The sequence below is a fragment of the Peromyscus eremicus genome, chromosome 20 (genome assembly GCF_949786415.1).
Source record: "Peromyscus eremicus chromosome 20, PerEre_H2_v1, whole genome shotgun sequence".
Taxonomy (NCBI): domain Eukaryota; kingdom Metazoa; phylum Chordata; class Mammalia; order Rodentia; family Cricetidae; genus Peromyscus; species Peromyscus eremicus.
In genome coordinates, this window is record NC_081436.1 from 11,563,191 (window position 1) to 11,577,564 (window position 14,374).

General features: G+C 38.8%; 1 protein-coding gene across 1 annotated transcript in view; it reads right to left on the reverse strand.

Annotated features, from left to right (window-relative positions):
• Muc19 (mucin 19, oligomeric) overlaps positions 1-14,374 on the reverse strand; it is a 194,988-nt gene that overhangs the window by 64,784 nt on the left and 115,830 nt on the right. The window contains exons 79-92 of the mRNA XM_059247992.1: positions 13,464-13,550; positions 13,183-13,263; positions 12,416-12,487; positions 9,946-10,032; positions 9,645-9,725; positions 8,879-8,950; positions 8,420-8,494; positions 6,485-6,571; positions 5,544-5,630; positions 4,814-4,894; positions 4,057-4,128; positions 3,603-3,677; positions 1,969-2,049; positions 745-810 (exon numbers count right to left, since the gene is read on the reverse strand). Of these exons, the coding sequence (XP_059103975.1) occupies positions 745-810; positions 1,969-2,049; positions 3,603-3,677; positions 4,057-4,128; positions 4,814-4,894; positions 5,544-5,630; positions 6,485-6,571; positions 8,420-8,494; positions 8,879-8,950; positions 9,645-9,725; positions 9,946-10,032; positions 12,416-12,487; positions 13,183-13,263; positions 13,464-13,550 (1,104 nt within the window). The remainder of the gene's footprint in view (positions 1-744; positions 811-1,968; positions 2,050-3,602; positions 3,678-4,056; positions 4,129-4,813; positions 4,895-5,543; positions 5,631-6,484; positions 6,572-8,419; positions 8,495-8,878; positions 8,951-9,644; positions 9,726-9,945; positions 10,033-12,415; positions 12,488-13,182; positions 13,264-13,463; positions 13,551-14,374) is intronic.

The following is a 14,374-nucleotide window of genomic DNA, read 5'->3' on the forward strand; positions in this document are numbered from 1 at the left end:
GTTCATGTGAGTACAGCATGACATGAAGGAAAGAGAACAGGGATTTCTGGATTAAAGAGGATGAGAAAGGACAGAAGCCAGGTGATGGAGGTTTTAGGAAAGAGGACATAAAGCAAACCGTTTTGATAGTTCTAATTCTCCACAAATTTTTGTTTTAGGTGATAGATAAGTGAACACATTATATTTGATGCTGAAACTGTAAAATTTATGGTGAAACACTACAGCTTCCAGTGGAATGTCTGTTCTAACTATATAGAGGTCATTGAGTTGTATAGACTTGGGTCAGGTTACTTTTGGTGTCTTGATATTTTGATTTGTTAGCAAAAGGTTTTAGTAATAATATTTATATGACTTAAAAATTAAAACATAGTAAGTGAGTAATACTCATTACTGACAGAAGCTTATGATGGAGGAGGATGAGGGTGGTAGTGAGCATTTCTGCATACATAACTGTTTGTACCCTTATACATTAGATTCTGACTCTACAACTGATAATTTTTTTAAGTAAAAATAATTACCTTTTATGACAGACTTGACCCTAAAACTGTGAACAACAACAACAAAAAAAAAACAAAACCCTTTCTACCTTCTTTGGTCAGAAATTTATTCACAGAAAGAAAGGAGAATAATAATGTATGACAGCTGTGACAGTGGTCAGCTTCCCCACAGAAACTCATCCTACCTCATAAGTGAAATGCTCACTTATCAGCTGCCTGCATGAGCCCTGCTCAGATCACTCTGTACCTGCAATTCCAGATGTGTTTTCACCAGTAGCTCCAGTGCTGGCTGCCTGTGTTCCTCTACTTGTCCCTAAGGGGATAAATATGGTTTTAAGGTCACAATGATGGCTACAAGTCTCCCAAGGCAATAAGTTCTACAGTTGGTCCTTGGTCACCTTTCCTGCAATTCATTATCACACACATTTCTGGGCAACACCCGTGTTAGACCTTGCCAGAGTCCACCAAGAAATTCCTGTCTTGCCTGGTGGGTTTCCAGTGGTGACTCCTGTGTCAGGAGCCTCAGGCGTGGTCTCCCCCTCTGCTCCTTTGGTAACTCCCACAGACTGTCCTGTTGTGACTGAAAAGCAAAGGACCCATGCTAGAAACTAGTTCCCATGTACTAGTTCTCAGAAGGGAGACATAGTTCAAGACCAAATCTCATGATGTGAACATGTCTATCTTTCATTTAATATGGAGGAATCATGGCTAGGGTTTTGATTCTGCATGGAAATATGATGGTCTACCTCCTTTTTATTCATCTATTTGAACTCAATACTCATATGCTTATTGAAACCAACTGGGACTTTCAGATATATTTCTGCCTGGGTAGTTCATATAAGAAAACACATTTATGGCTGGAGAGGTGGCTCAGAGGTTAAGAACACTGGCTGTTCTTCCAGAGGTCTGGGTTCAATTCCCAGCAACCACATGGTGGCTCACAACCATCTATAATGAGATCTGGTGTCCTCTTCTGGCCTGCAGGCATACATGCAGACAGAATACTGTATACATAATAAATACATAAATCTTAAAAAAAAAAGAAAGAAAGAAAAAGAAAACACATTTAATAACCATGATAAAGAAGATATTCAGAATGTTTCTACTTGATATTAAGTAAATTAGAGTCAGGACAGTAATCCTTAGCTCTCATGACTCAGTGTCCTTAAGCTCCAAGAAAGGAATCAGGGCTATCATTGCCCCAAAGTACACATTAGCAACTTAATTATGGGATAATAGAAACATCAACTAATACAAGTATCTTTTTGATGCTAGCTCCCTTTCTATAAATATACAAGGAATTCCTGCATTCTCTAATGAATAAATGGTGATATCACTAGCCCCTCATTTGTCACCAGAGGACTCATAGTCTTGTGATATACATGCCATTCTTACATTCTATATAAATAAACAGAAATTAACAGCTCTCCATTTGACAACTGAGAACTCATAGCCTTCTCTCTTTACTTACCTGGTTTGCTGCTGGCAGAGGCTGTAGATTGACTGGAGGCCTGAGGGACAGTAGTGTGTCCTGAGGATGTCACTGTGCTCTCTAGGACAGGAAAACATGTGTGTTGGAGAATCATGTGATTCCAGTCATCCTTATTTATATGAATGGACTTGCAGGATAAAACACGAGAAGACAGAGAAGACACATGCTACACCACATCCAATGCCATGAATTTCACTCACACATACAGTGCAATTTTCCAGACTATCACCTGAAGCCGCCTGGGAATTGATGAGCAAATGAGGCATCTCCAAAGGCTAAAGAGTCTTACCTGATGATGGGGCTCCAGTACTTGCAGGTAGAGCAGTGCTGCTCCCTGCCCCTCCAGAGGTGGATGCAGAAGTTGTCCCAGGTGCGCCTGTTGATTATCATAATTAAAAAAATAAGTAAGAAAAATTAAAGGGAGGTTTTTCTTTAAAATAAGAATTGAAATGGTCATTTTTTCCTCTTGCAAAATGAAAGTCTCTACTCTTATAAAAAGTTCAAGGCCAACTTCTTTCTAAAGAGAAATCCATTAATTTGACAACATGCTGATTTGGTGAAATATTCATCAATTAGAACACATAATAATGTTATTTTAATGTGAGACTCCTGGCAGTTGGTCTTAGATTTATCCCTGGTGCATGAACTGGCTCTTTGGAGTCCACTCCCTAGAGTGGAATACCTTGCTCAGCCTTGATACAGGGGGAAGGGGCTTGGGCCTGCCTAAAATTGATGGGCCAGATCATGGGGGCCTTACCTACTCCGAGGAGTGGATGGGGGTAGGGTAGGGAGTTCAGGGGGATTGGGAGGAGGAGAGGGAGGGGAAATGCAGTTGTTATATGAAATGAAAAAAGAATTTAAAATATAAAAAAGGGAAAAAAGAAAATATAATAACTATGGAGGTAAGTCGCCTGTGGGTTCTGCAGGGACTAAGGATCCTGGGACATGAATGATATTTTTATTTTCCTTAGGAATACTGACATAAGCAAAATGTCTGGCCAGGAAATCTTATCATTCCCAACTGTTGGATATGTTCTCATGAGTTGTTATGTTGTCCTTGTAGCTGACAGCAGACCCAGGACCCAACCTGAGCCTTTGCATCCCCAGAGTCTAACCTTTCCTTTGCTCTCAAGGATCTCTGGCAAAACAGTAACATGACAAAATTCCAAAGTGTGTTAGACAAATACTTTCCCAAATCTGGAGCTATATCAATCTCCTAGGACAATACCTACTGTCCAGGCATTCCTTTAGAGACTGAATACTTTGGAAATGTGCCTGGGCATAAGGATTTTGATATATCTCTACCTCCCCTCTTAAGCCTGTCTGTCCTTCTACTTAAAATGTGGAACATCAGCCAGTTTCATATGATGAGAAGGAAAAAGTCCAATGATTTTTCTGTTCAATCATGTCTACCCTTTGGACCCAGTGTCATGTTATCAATAGCCTTGGCTTACTGCCCCAGGGAGAAGAAAGACTCTTAAAAATGTGATGTTTTCTCTTCTACTTTAGTCCTCGTATGTCAATCTAAACTTTGTACTTTGATTTAAATGAGCTGAGTAATGGCAATCCACTTTGTCAAAACCCATGCCACCCTCACATCAGCCAGTACTCACTTGATTTGTCTGAAGCCTGGGGCGATTCACTGCTTGGGGCTCCAGATGTTTCCCCAGCTGATGGTGTAGTAGTTCCTTTCAGTGTGAACAATAATTGATTATCAGGATGTTTGATACAGGGGTACAATTCAGGATGCTAATGCTTTCAATTATCTTCCTTGTGTTCATTCTCTTTTATTTCCATTTTTTCAACAAGTGATCACAAGTACTTAGATGACCCAGACCATCCTTCAGAGAAGTCACTGACTTGTTGGATATGAGGGAACTTGTACATATTGGCTTGTTTGACATTAAGACACTGGAGTTCTATGTCAAAGCTCATCATTCTCATCAGAGCCTGTAGTAGGGACTTTAAGGATCTCTCCAGACTCCCATTTTCAGTTTATTTCTTAAAAATCTCTCTCTGTATCTTTGACCACAACATGAGCTTTTCCAGGTAACAGCCTCAACACACCTGCACTGACTTCAGATGGGGTCTGCTCACTGCTTGGGGATCCAGTTGTTCCTGCTGATGATGCAGTGGTTACTTTCAAAGAAACACAATGTCATGAATGTGAGCAGCAGTAGACCACACTACTCTGTGATGTTGATTGTCTTCCTTAATTAATGTATAGTTCCTATTGCTACTTCAATCTTTGTAAATTTCATAGGATATGGAGGAAGCTTTGCTAGGCTTTTTGAGCCTGCATGGAATTATGATGGTCTACCTACTTTTTATTCATCTACTTGAATCCAGTACTCATAGGCTTATTGAAACAAACTGAATCTTTCAGATGTATTTCTGCCTTGGTACTTCATATAAGAAAAAAAAGTTAATAATCCTGATAAAGGACACATTCAGAATGTTTCTACTTGTTATTAACTAACAGAGTAGGGTAATAAGCATTAGTCTTCATGACTCAGTGCCCTTAAGCTCCAAGGACCATCACTGTCCCAAAGTACACATTAGCAACCTGACTATGGGATGAGATAATAAAAACATAAACTAATACAGTCCTCTTTCTGATGTTAGCTCCCTTTCTCTAAATATACAAGGAATTCTTGTATTCCTTTATAAATAAATGATGATATAGCTAGACTCTCATTTCTCACCAGGGGCTTCATACCCTTATAATATACTCGTTATTTCTGCATTTCCATGTAAGTAAATGGAGATATATTAAGTTCCCCATTTGACACACGAGAACTCAAAGCCTTCTCTCTTTACTTACCTGGTTTGCTGCTGGCAGAGGCTGGAGATAGACTGGAGGACTGAAGGGTGGTTGTGTGGCCTGAAGATGACACTGTGCTCCCTACAACATGAAAATATGCATGTTGGGGACTCATATGATTCCAGACATCCTTATCTATATGAATGGACTTGATGGATAAAACATGAGAAGACACATTCTTCTACCACATTCAGTGCCATGAATTTTACTCACATATACAGGGCAATTTTCCAGTCTTACCTGAACCTGGGGCTCTAGTACTTGTAGGTAGAGGGGTGCTGCTCCAAGTCCCTCCCAAAGTGGTTCCAGATGTTGCCCCTGGTGTGCCTAATATTTATTGTGGTTAAAAAAGATAAAGAAAAAAATTGATAGGGAGATTTTCTTAGGAATAAGAATTAAAATAGTCTTTTTTCCCCTCTTATGAAGTGAAAGTGTCTACCCTTATCAACTTTAATGACAAATTCTTTCTCAAGGGAAATCAGATAATTTGACAATGTTCTGATTTCTCAAAGGAAATGAAATAATTTGGATGTTGAAACTAAGAGGAATCCAGACATCCCCATTTGTATGAATGGACCTGAATAATAAAACATGAGAAGATACATTCTTGCATTGCCTGCTCTGTCCTGTATTGTACTCACACATACAGATCAAATTTCCAGACCATCACCTGAGGCATCATGGGAACGGATGAGCAGCTAAGACATCTCCAAAGGTAAAGGATTCATACCTGATGCTGGCGCTCCAGTACTTGCAGGTAGAGCAGTGCTATCCCCTGCTCCTCCAGAGGTGGATGCAGAAGTTGCTCCAGGTGTGCCTGTTGATTATCATGGTTAAAAAATGAGTATGAAAAATTAAAGGGAGTTTTTTTCTGAAAAATAAGAATTGAAATAGTCATTTGCTTCCTGTTATAAAATGGAAGTCTCAATAGCAACTTGTTTCTGAAGGGATATCAATTTAATAAGTTACTGATCTGGTTAAATATTCATTAATTAGAAAACAAAATAATTATGGAGGTAAGTCAAATTTTCATGGAAGAATGTTGATGATTTTAGAACTGATTTAAGATCCTGTGAGCACCATTGCCCACCAGACTATTCTCCACCATAATTTTAGGCTCACATGTCTTATGACTGTTAATTTTATTATGATTAAGAAAATGCAGGAGATCATGGAGTTCCCCTCTTATTTAATAAATAATATGTGCTTAAAATGATACTAGACATGAAATAAATTCTTATCAATATACATCGAATCTTCTGCAAACTTGGCATGGAACTCATTATCATTTGGACCACATCTCTGGGCATATCTCTGAGGATACTAATGGAGAAGGAAAGTCCAATGTATAAGTAGGTGACAACCAATGAGTTGTGATATCTCCATGTGCTCCTCCTCTTGTTTCTATGGTTACAGATAACAAATATTTTGACAACATACTGATTTCTCAAAAGAAATCAAATAATCTGGATATTGAGATTTAAGTAACTCCAGATATCCCCATTTATATGAATGGGCTTGAATAATAAAACATTAGAAAATATATTCTTGCATTGCCTGCTCTGCCCTGAATTTTACTCATGCAAACATATCAAATTTCCAGACCATCACCTGAAGAGGCCTGGGAATGGATGAGCAGCTGAGACATCTCGAAAGGCTAAAGAGTCTTACCTGAACCTGGGGCTCCAGTACTTGCAGGTAGAGTGGTGCTGCTCACTGCTACGCCAGAGGTGGATGCAGAAGTCGTCTCAGGGGTTACTGTTGATTATCATAGTTTTAAAAAATAGTAAGAAAAATTAGAGTTTTTTTCTTAAAAATAAGAATTGAAATAGCCATTTTTCTCCTTAAAAATAAATGTGTCTGCTCTTATAAAAAAAAAAAAGTTCACTGTCAACTTCTTTCTCAAGGGATTCCACCAATTTGACAACATGCTGATTTGGTTAAATATTCATTGATTAGAAAACATAATAATTATGGAGGTAAGCCAAATTCCTCATGAAGAATTGCTGATGATTTTAGAAATGACTTAAGACTCTGTAAAAATCTTAATTTACTTGACTGCTCTCCACCATACCTTTAGGCTCACATGTCTCATAATTGTTAATTTTATAAAATGTATGAAAGTGTAGGACACCTTGAGGTCTTCCTATTATTTAGAAAATAATATATGGTTAAAATGAAACTAGACACAAAATAAATTCTTGCAAATATACATTGAATCTTCTGCAAATGTGGCGAGTGACTGGTTATCATTTGTAATACGTATCTGGGCCTATCAATGAGGATATTAACAGAGAAGGAAAGACCAATGTATAGGTAGGTGACAATCAATGAGTTGTCATATCTCCATGTGCCCCTCCTCTTGTTTCTATGGGAACAGGAATGTTTCTTAAGGTCACAGATAACGATGGCCTCAGAAGCCTTCCTAAGCATTTCAGAGTTAACCTAATGTAATCAAGTTCTAAACTCTGCTCCTTCATCACCTTTACTTGAACTAAAGATCACAAAGAGTTCTGGACAACACTGGCATGGGTCCCTGACACAGACCACCAATGAGGTCTTATCTTGCCTGCTGAGCTTCCAGAGGTGACTTCTGTGCCTTGGGTGACAGGTGTGGCCTCCCTGTCTGCTCTTGTGGTAACTCCCACAGACTGTCCTGTTGTGCCTGCAAAGCAAAGGATCCATGCTGGAAAAACCAACTAGTCCTCAGAAGAGAGACATGGAGAGGTTCAATTCTATACCTCACTAGGTGAACAAGTCTGTGCTTTGCCCAGCAGCCTACCCCTTTCATCTCTACCCACCAAATTGCTACTATTGAAGTTCCTGCACTAACTGACTCGAGTTTCATTGAATTTTAACATGGCTAGTGGGTCCCCTGGGTGGGCTGCCTACCTTGTCACTTGTGGGTTCAGCAGGAAACAAGGTTCCCAGACACAAATGACATTTATATTTATCTTAGAAAAAAAATGACACTACAAAAATTCTGGCCAGGAATTCTTATCCTGTCCAACTATTGGATAAGTTCCCATGAGTTGTTATATTTTACTTTTAACCTAGAGCAGACCCTGGACACAATATCTGCCTCCCCAACCCCTGAGTCTAACCTCTCATTGGCTGTCAATGTTCTGTGGCAAAACAGTAATTTGACAAATTTCAGAAGTATGCTAGAAAGCTACTCTCTAAAACACGAGAGTTTTCACCTCCTCCTAGTAAAGACCCAGTGTTGATATGTTCCTTTAGAAACTGGATACTCTGGAAATGTGCTTGGGCATGAGGCTTTTGCTGCATCTCTGCAGCCTCTGTTGAGTCTGTCTGTCCTTCTACTTGGAAGGTAGAATAACATCCCAGTTTTATATGATGAGAAGGAATAATCCAGTGATTTTTCTATTCAGCCAGGTCTACCCTTTGAACCCAGTGTCACGTTATCAAAAGCATTGGCTTACTGCTCTAGGAAAGAGAAAGACTGAAAATGATATTGTTCTCCATTTAATTTAAATCCTCAAATGTCCATCTAAAGTTTGCGCTTCGATTTAAAATAAGCTGGGTCGTGGTAAGGCGATCCATTTTGTAAAAACCCATGACATCCTCACATCAGCATGTACTTACTTGACTTGTCTGAAGGCTGGGTTGATTTACTGCTTGGGGCTCCAGATGTTTCCCCAGCTGATGGTACAGTAGGCCCTTTCAAAATGAACAATAATTTACTATCAGGAGGTTTGATTCCGATGTATTGATCTGAATGCTAATGCTTTCAATTATTTTTCTCAAATTCCATCATTCTCTATCTCCCTATTTTCATTAAGCAATCACAAAATCTGTCATGAACTAATATATCCTCAGAGAACTCACTGACTTATTGGTTGTGAATGAACTTGTACACATTGACTAGTTTGACATTAAGACACTGGAGTTCTATGTCATAGCTCTGCAACTACATGAGAGCCCAGTGTAGGACCTTTATGAGATGGATCTCTTCAGACTCCGAATTTCAGTTTATTTCTTAAAAATCTCTCTCTGCATCTTTGTCAAAAGCATGAGCCTGTCCTGGACACAGCCTCCACTCACCTGTACTGACTTCAGATGGGGTCTGCTCACTGCTTGGGGATCTAGTTGTTCCCGCTGATGATCCAGTGGTTACTATCAAAGAAACACAATGTCAAAATGTGAGCAGCTATAGACAACACTGCTCTGTGATGCTGAAAGTCATCATTAATTTATGTGTAGTTTCTATTGCTGCTTCAATCTTTGTAAATTTCATATGCTATGGAGGAAGCTTTGCTAGGCTTTTTGATTCTGTATGGAAATATGATTCTCTACTTTCTTTTTATTCATCCATTTGAATCCAGTACTCATATGTTTATTGAAACCAACTGAGTCTTTCAGATATGTTTCTGCTTGTGTGCTGACTCATATATGAAAACACATTTAATAATAATGAAAATAAAGACATTTAGAATGTTTCTACTTGACACTAACTTAGAGTGAGGATAGTAATCCTTAGCCCTCATGATTCAGTGTCCAAAAGTACCAAGGAAGGAATCAGGGCCATCATTGCCCCAAAGAACAAACAAGCAACCTAATTACAGAGCAAGATAAGAGAAACATCACCCAATGCAGTCTTCTTTCTGATGCTAGCTCATTTCTCTAGATATACAAGGAATTCCTGCATCCCCCTTTAAATAAATGGTGATATAACCAGCCTCTCATTTGTCACCTGAAGACCTATAGTCTTGTAATACACATGCCATTCTTACACTTCTGTATAAATAAATAGAAATTAACAACTCTCCATTTGACACCTGAGAACTCATAGCCTCCTCTTTTTCCTTACCTGCTTGGCTGCTGGCAGAAGCCAGGGATTGACTGGAGGCCTGACGGACAGTAGTGTGTTCTGAGGATGTCACTGTGCTCTCTAGGACAGGATAACATGCATGTTAGAGACTCATATGATTCCAGACATCCTTATTTATATGAATGGATTTGTGGGATGAAACATGAAAGATACATTCTTCTACCACATCCAGTGGCATGAATTTTACTCACACATACAGGTCAATTTTCCACACCATCTCTTGAGGCTGCACAGGAATGGATGAGGAGCTAAGACATCTCCAAAGGCTAAAGAGTCTTACCTGATGCTGGGGATCCAGTACTTGCAGGTAGAGCAGTGCTGTCCCCTGCTCTTCCAGAGGTGGGTGCAGAAGTTGCCCCAGGTGTGCCTGTTGATTATCATGGTTAAAAAAAGTGAGTAAGAAAAAATAAAGTGAAGTTTTTCTTAAAATAAAGAATTGAAACAATATTTTTTCCCTCTTACAAAATGAACGTCTATACTCTTACAAAAAGTTCATTATCAACTTCTTTCTCAAGGGAATCTATTACCTGACAACATATGGATTTGGTAAAATATTCATGAATTAGAAAACATAATTTGTCAAGGAGTAATGTTGATGATTTTAGAACTGACTTAAATGTAAGCGTAAGCATCTTTGCCCACCTGACTGCTCTCTACCACACTTTTAGGCTCACATGTCTCATGACTGTTAATTTCATTAAAATTAAGAAAATGAATGAGATCATGAAACTTCTTATTATTTAGCAAGTAATGTATGCTTAAAATGATACTAGAAGTAAAATAAATTCTTGGAAATATACATTGAATCTTCTGCAAACATGGCCTGAGACTGCTTATTATATGGACAACATCTCTGGGCATATCACAGAGAATACTAATAAAGAAGGAAAGCCCAATGTATAGGTAGGTGACAACCAATGAGTTGTGCTAGCTCCATGTGCTTCTCCTCTTATTTCTATGGGAACAGGCTATTTCTTAAGGTCACAGAAAACAACAGCCTCAGTATTGTCCCAAAGCATTTCAGGGTCCATGTCATTTCATGCAGTTCTGTACTCCAGTCCTTCATTGCCTTTCCTTGAACTAATGATCACAAACAGTTCTGGACAACACTAGCAGGAGTCCCTGACATAGACAACCATTGAGATCTTATCTTGCCTGCTGGACTTCCAGTGGTGACTTCTGTGCCTTGGGTCACAGGTGTGGCCTCCCTGTCTGGTCTTGTGGTAACTCCCACAGATTGTCCTGCAAAGCATAGGAGCCATGCTGAAAATATTTACTAGTCCTCAGAAAGGAGACATGGAGAGGTTCAATTCTATACCTCACTAGGTGAACAGGTCTGTACTTTGCCCAGTATCCTACATGTTTCCTCTCTACCCACCTAATTGCTACTAATGAAGGTCCTGCTCTAATTGACCCGAGTTTCCTTGGAATTTAGCACTGTTGCTGGGTCCCCTGGGTGGGTTGCCTCCCCTGTCACTTGTGGACTCAGCAGGAACTAAGGATCCTGAGACACGAATGACATTATTATTTTTCTTAGGAATAATGACACAAGAAAAAAGTCTGGCCAGGAAATCTTATCCTGCCCAACTTTTGGACATGTTCCCATGAGCAGTTATGTTGTCCTTGCAGCTTAGAGCAGATCAAGGCTCCATCATGAGCCTCTGCCTCCTCAGAATCTAACCTCTATTTGCTCTAATGGGTCTTTTGCAAAACAGTAGTATGACAAATGTCCAAAGTGTGTTAGATGAATACTTTCCCAAAACCAGAGCTTTATCTCTCTTTTAGGACAAGACCCACTGTGCAGGCATTCCTTTAGAGATTAATTACTTTGAAAATGTGCCTGTGCATGAGTCTTTCCATTCATCTCTGCATCTTATCTGAAGTCTGTCTGTCCTTCTACTTGGAAGGTAGAAAATCATCCAGTTTCATTTGATGTAAAGGAATGAGTTCAGTGACTTTTTTCTGTTCAATCATGTCTACCATTTGATCCTAATGTAATGTTATAAAGAGCCTTGTCTTACTGCCTCAGGGAGAAGAAAGCCTCTTAAAAATGATATTGCTCTCTCTTTTACTTTAGTTCTCAAACATCAGTCTAAATTTTCTAATTTGATTTATGTAAGCTGGGTAATAGTAAGGTGATCCTTTGTCAAAATCTATGACTTCCTCACATCAGCCCATACTCAATTGACTTGTCTTAATACTGGCTCAATTCTCTGCTTGAGGATCCAGATATTTCCCCAGCTGATAGTGTAGTAGGTCCTTCAAGTGTGAACAATAATTGATTATCAGGATATATATATATATATATATATATATATATATATATATATATATATATATATATATGTATATATATATATACATATACATATACATATACATATATATGTGTGTGTGTATACATATATATATATATCAAGATGCTAATGCTTTCAATAATCTTCCTTATATTCCTTCAATCTCTTTCATTTCCATCTTTTCAACTAGATATCACAAGTACTTAGATGACACAGACCATCCTTCAGAGAACTCACTGACTTGTTGGATATGAGGGAACTTGTACATATTGACTTGTTTGACATTAAGACACTGGAGTTCTTTGTCATAGCTCAGCATCCTCATCACAGCTCACAGTAGAGTATTTAGGCAATATTTCTCCCTAGAGTACTGTATTCAACTCATTTCTTAAAAATCTCTCCCTGCATCTTCAGCCACTACATGACCCTCTCCAGGAAACAAACTCATCTCACCTGCACTGACTTCAGATGGGGTCTGCTCACTGCTGGGGGATCCAGTTGTTCCTGCTGATGATGCAGTGGTTGCTTTCAAAGAAACACAATGTCATGGCTATGAAGCAGCAGTAGACCACACTGATCTATGATGACCAGTGTCTTCACTAGTTTATATACAGTTCCTATTGCTGCTTCAATCTTTGTAAATTTCATATGATATGGAGGAAGCTTTGCTGGGTTTTGTTGATTCTGAATGAAAAGATGATTGTCTACCTCCTTTTTATTCATCTATTTGATTCCATTACTCATATGCTTATTGAAACCAACTGGGTCTTTCAGATATATTACTGCCTATGAGCTTCCTATATGAAAACACATTTAATAACCATAATAAAGAGGATATTAAGAATGTTTCTACTTCAACCTAACTTAGAGTCAGGATAGTCAGCCTTAGCCCTCATTACTCAATGTCCAAAATTACCAAGGAAGGAATTAGGGCCACTATTGCCCCCCCCAAAAAAAAAACATATTAGCAATGTAATTTAGGATAAGAGAAACATCAACTAATGCAGTCCTCTTTCTGATGCTAGCTCATTTCTCTAAATATACAAGGAATTCCTGCATCCCCTTTGAATAAATTGTGATATAACCAGCCTCTCACTAGTCACCTGAAGACTCATAGCCTTGTAACATACATGCCATTCTTACATTTCTATATAAATGAAGAGAAATTAACAACTCTCCATTTGACCTCTGAGAACTCATAGCCTCCTCTCTTTCATTACCTGCTTGGCTGCTGGTAGACGCCGGGGATTGACTGGAGGCCTGATGGACAGTAGTGTCTCCAGTGGATGTCACTGTGCTCTCTAGGACAGGATAACATGCATGTTGGAGACTCATATGATTCCAGACATCCTTATTTATATGAATGGACTTCAAGGATAAAACACGAGAAGACATATTCTTCCACCACATCACACATACAGTTCAATTTCCCAGATCATCTCCTGAGGCTCCATGGAAAGGATGAGCAGCTAAGACATCTCCAAAGGCTAAAGAGTCTTACCTGATGCTGGGGCTCCAGTACTTGCAGGTAGAGCGGTGCTGCCCCCTGCTCCTCCAGAGGTGGATGCCGAAGTTGTTCCAGGTGTGCCTGTTGTTTATCATGGTTAAAAAATGAGTAAGAAAAATTAAAGTGAGGTTTTGCTGAAAACAATGAATTAAAACATGCATTTTTTCCTCTTACAAAATGAATGTCTCTACTCTCATAAAAAGTTCATAGTCAACTTCTCAAGGGAATCCATTACCTGACAACATACTGATTTGGTGAAATATTCATTAATTTGAAAACATAATAATTATAGAAGTAAGTCAAATTTGTCATGGAGGAATGTTAATGATTTTAGAACTGACTTAAGACCCTGTGAGCATCATTGCCCACCTGACTGCTCTCTACCATACTTTTAGCCTCATCAGTCTCATGATGGTCAATTTTATTAAAAATATAAAAATATATGAGATCATGGGGTTTTCCTTTTATTTAGCAAATAATGTATGTTTAAAATAATAGACATAATATTAATTATTGTCAATATACATTGAATCTTCTGCAAACGTGGCATGGGATTGGTTATCATTCGGACATTATCTCTGGGCATATCTCAGGGGATGCTAACAGAGAAGAAAAGCCCAATGTAAAGGCAGGTGACAAACAATAAGTTGTCATATCTCTATGTGTCCCTCCTCTTGTTTCTATGGGAACAGGAATGTTTCTTAAGGTCACAGATAATAAGAGCCTCAGAAGCCTCAAAGCATTTCAAAGTTAACCTCATGTCATGAAGTTCTGCATTCTGCTCCTTCATCACCTTTCCTTGAACTAATGATCACAAACTGTTCTGGACAATGCTAGCATGAGTCTGTAACACAGACCACCATTGAGATCTTATCTTGCCTGCTGGGCTTCCAGTGGTGACTTCT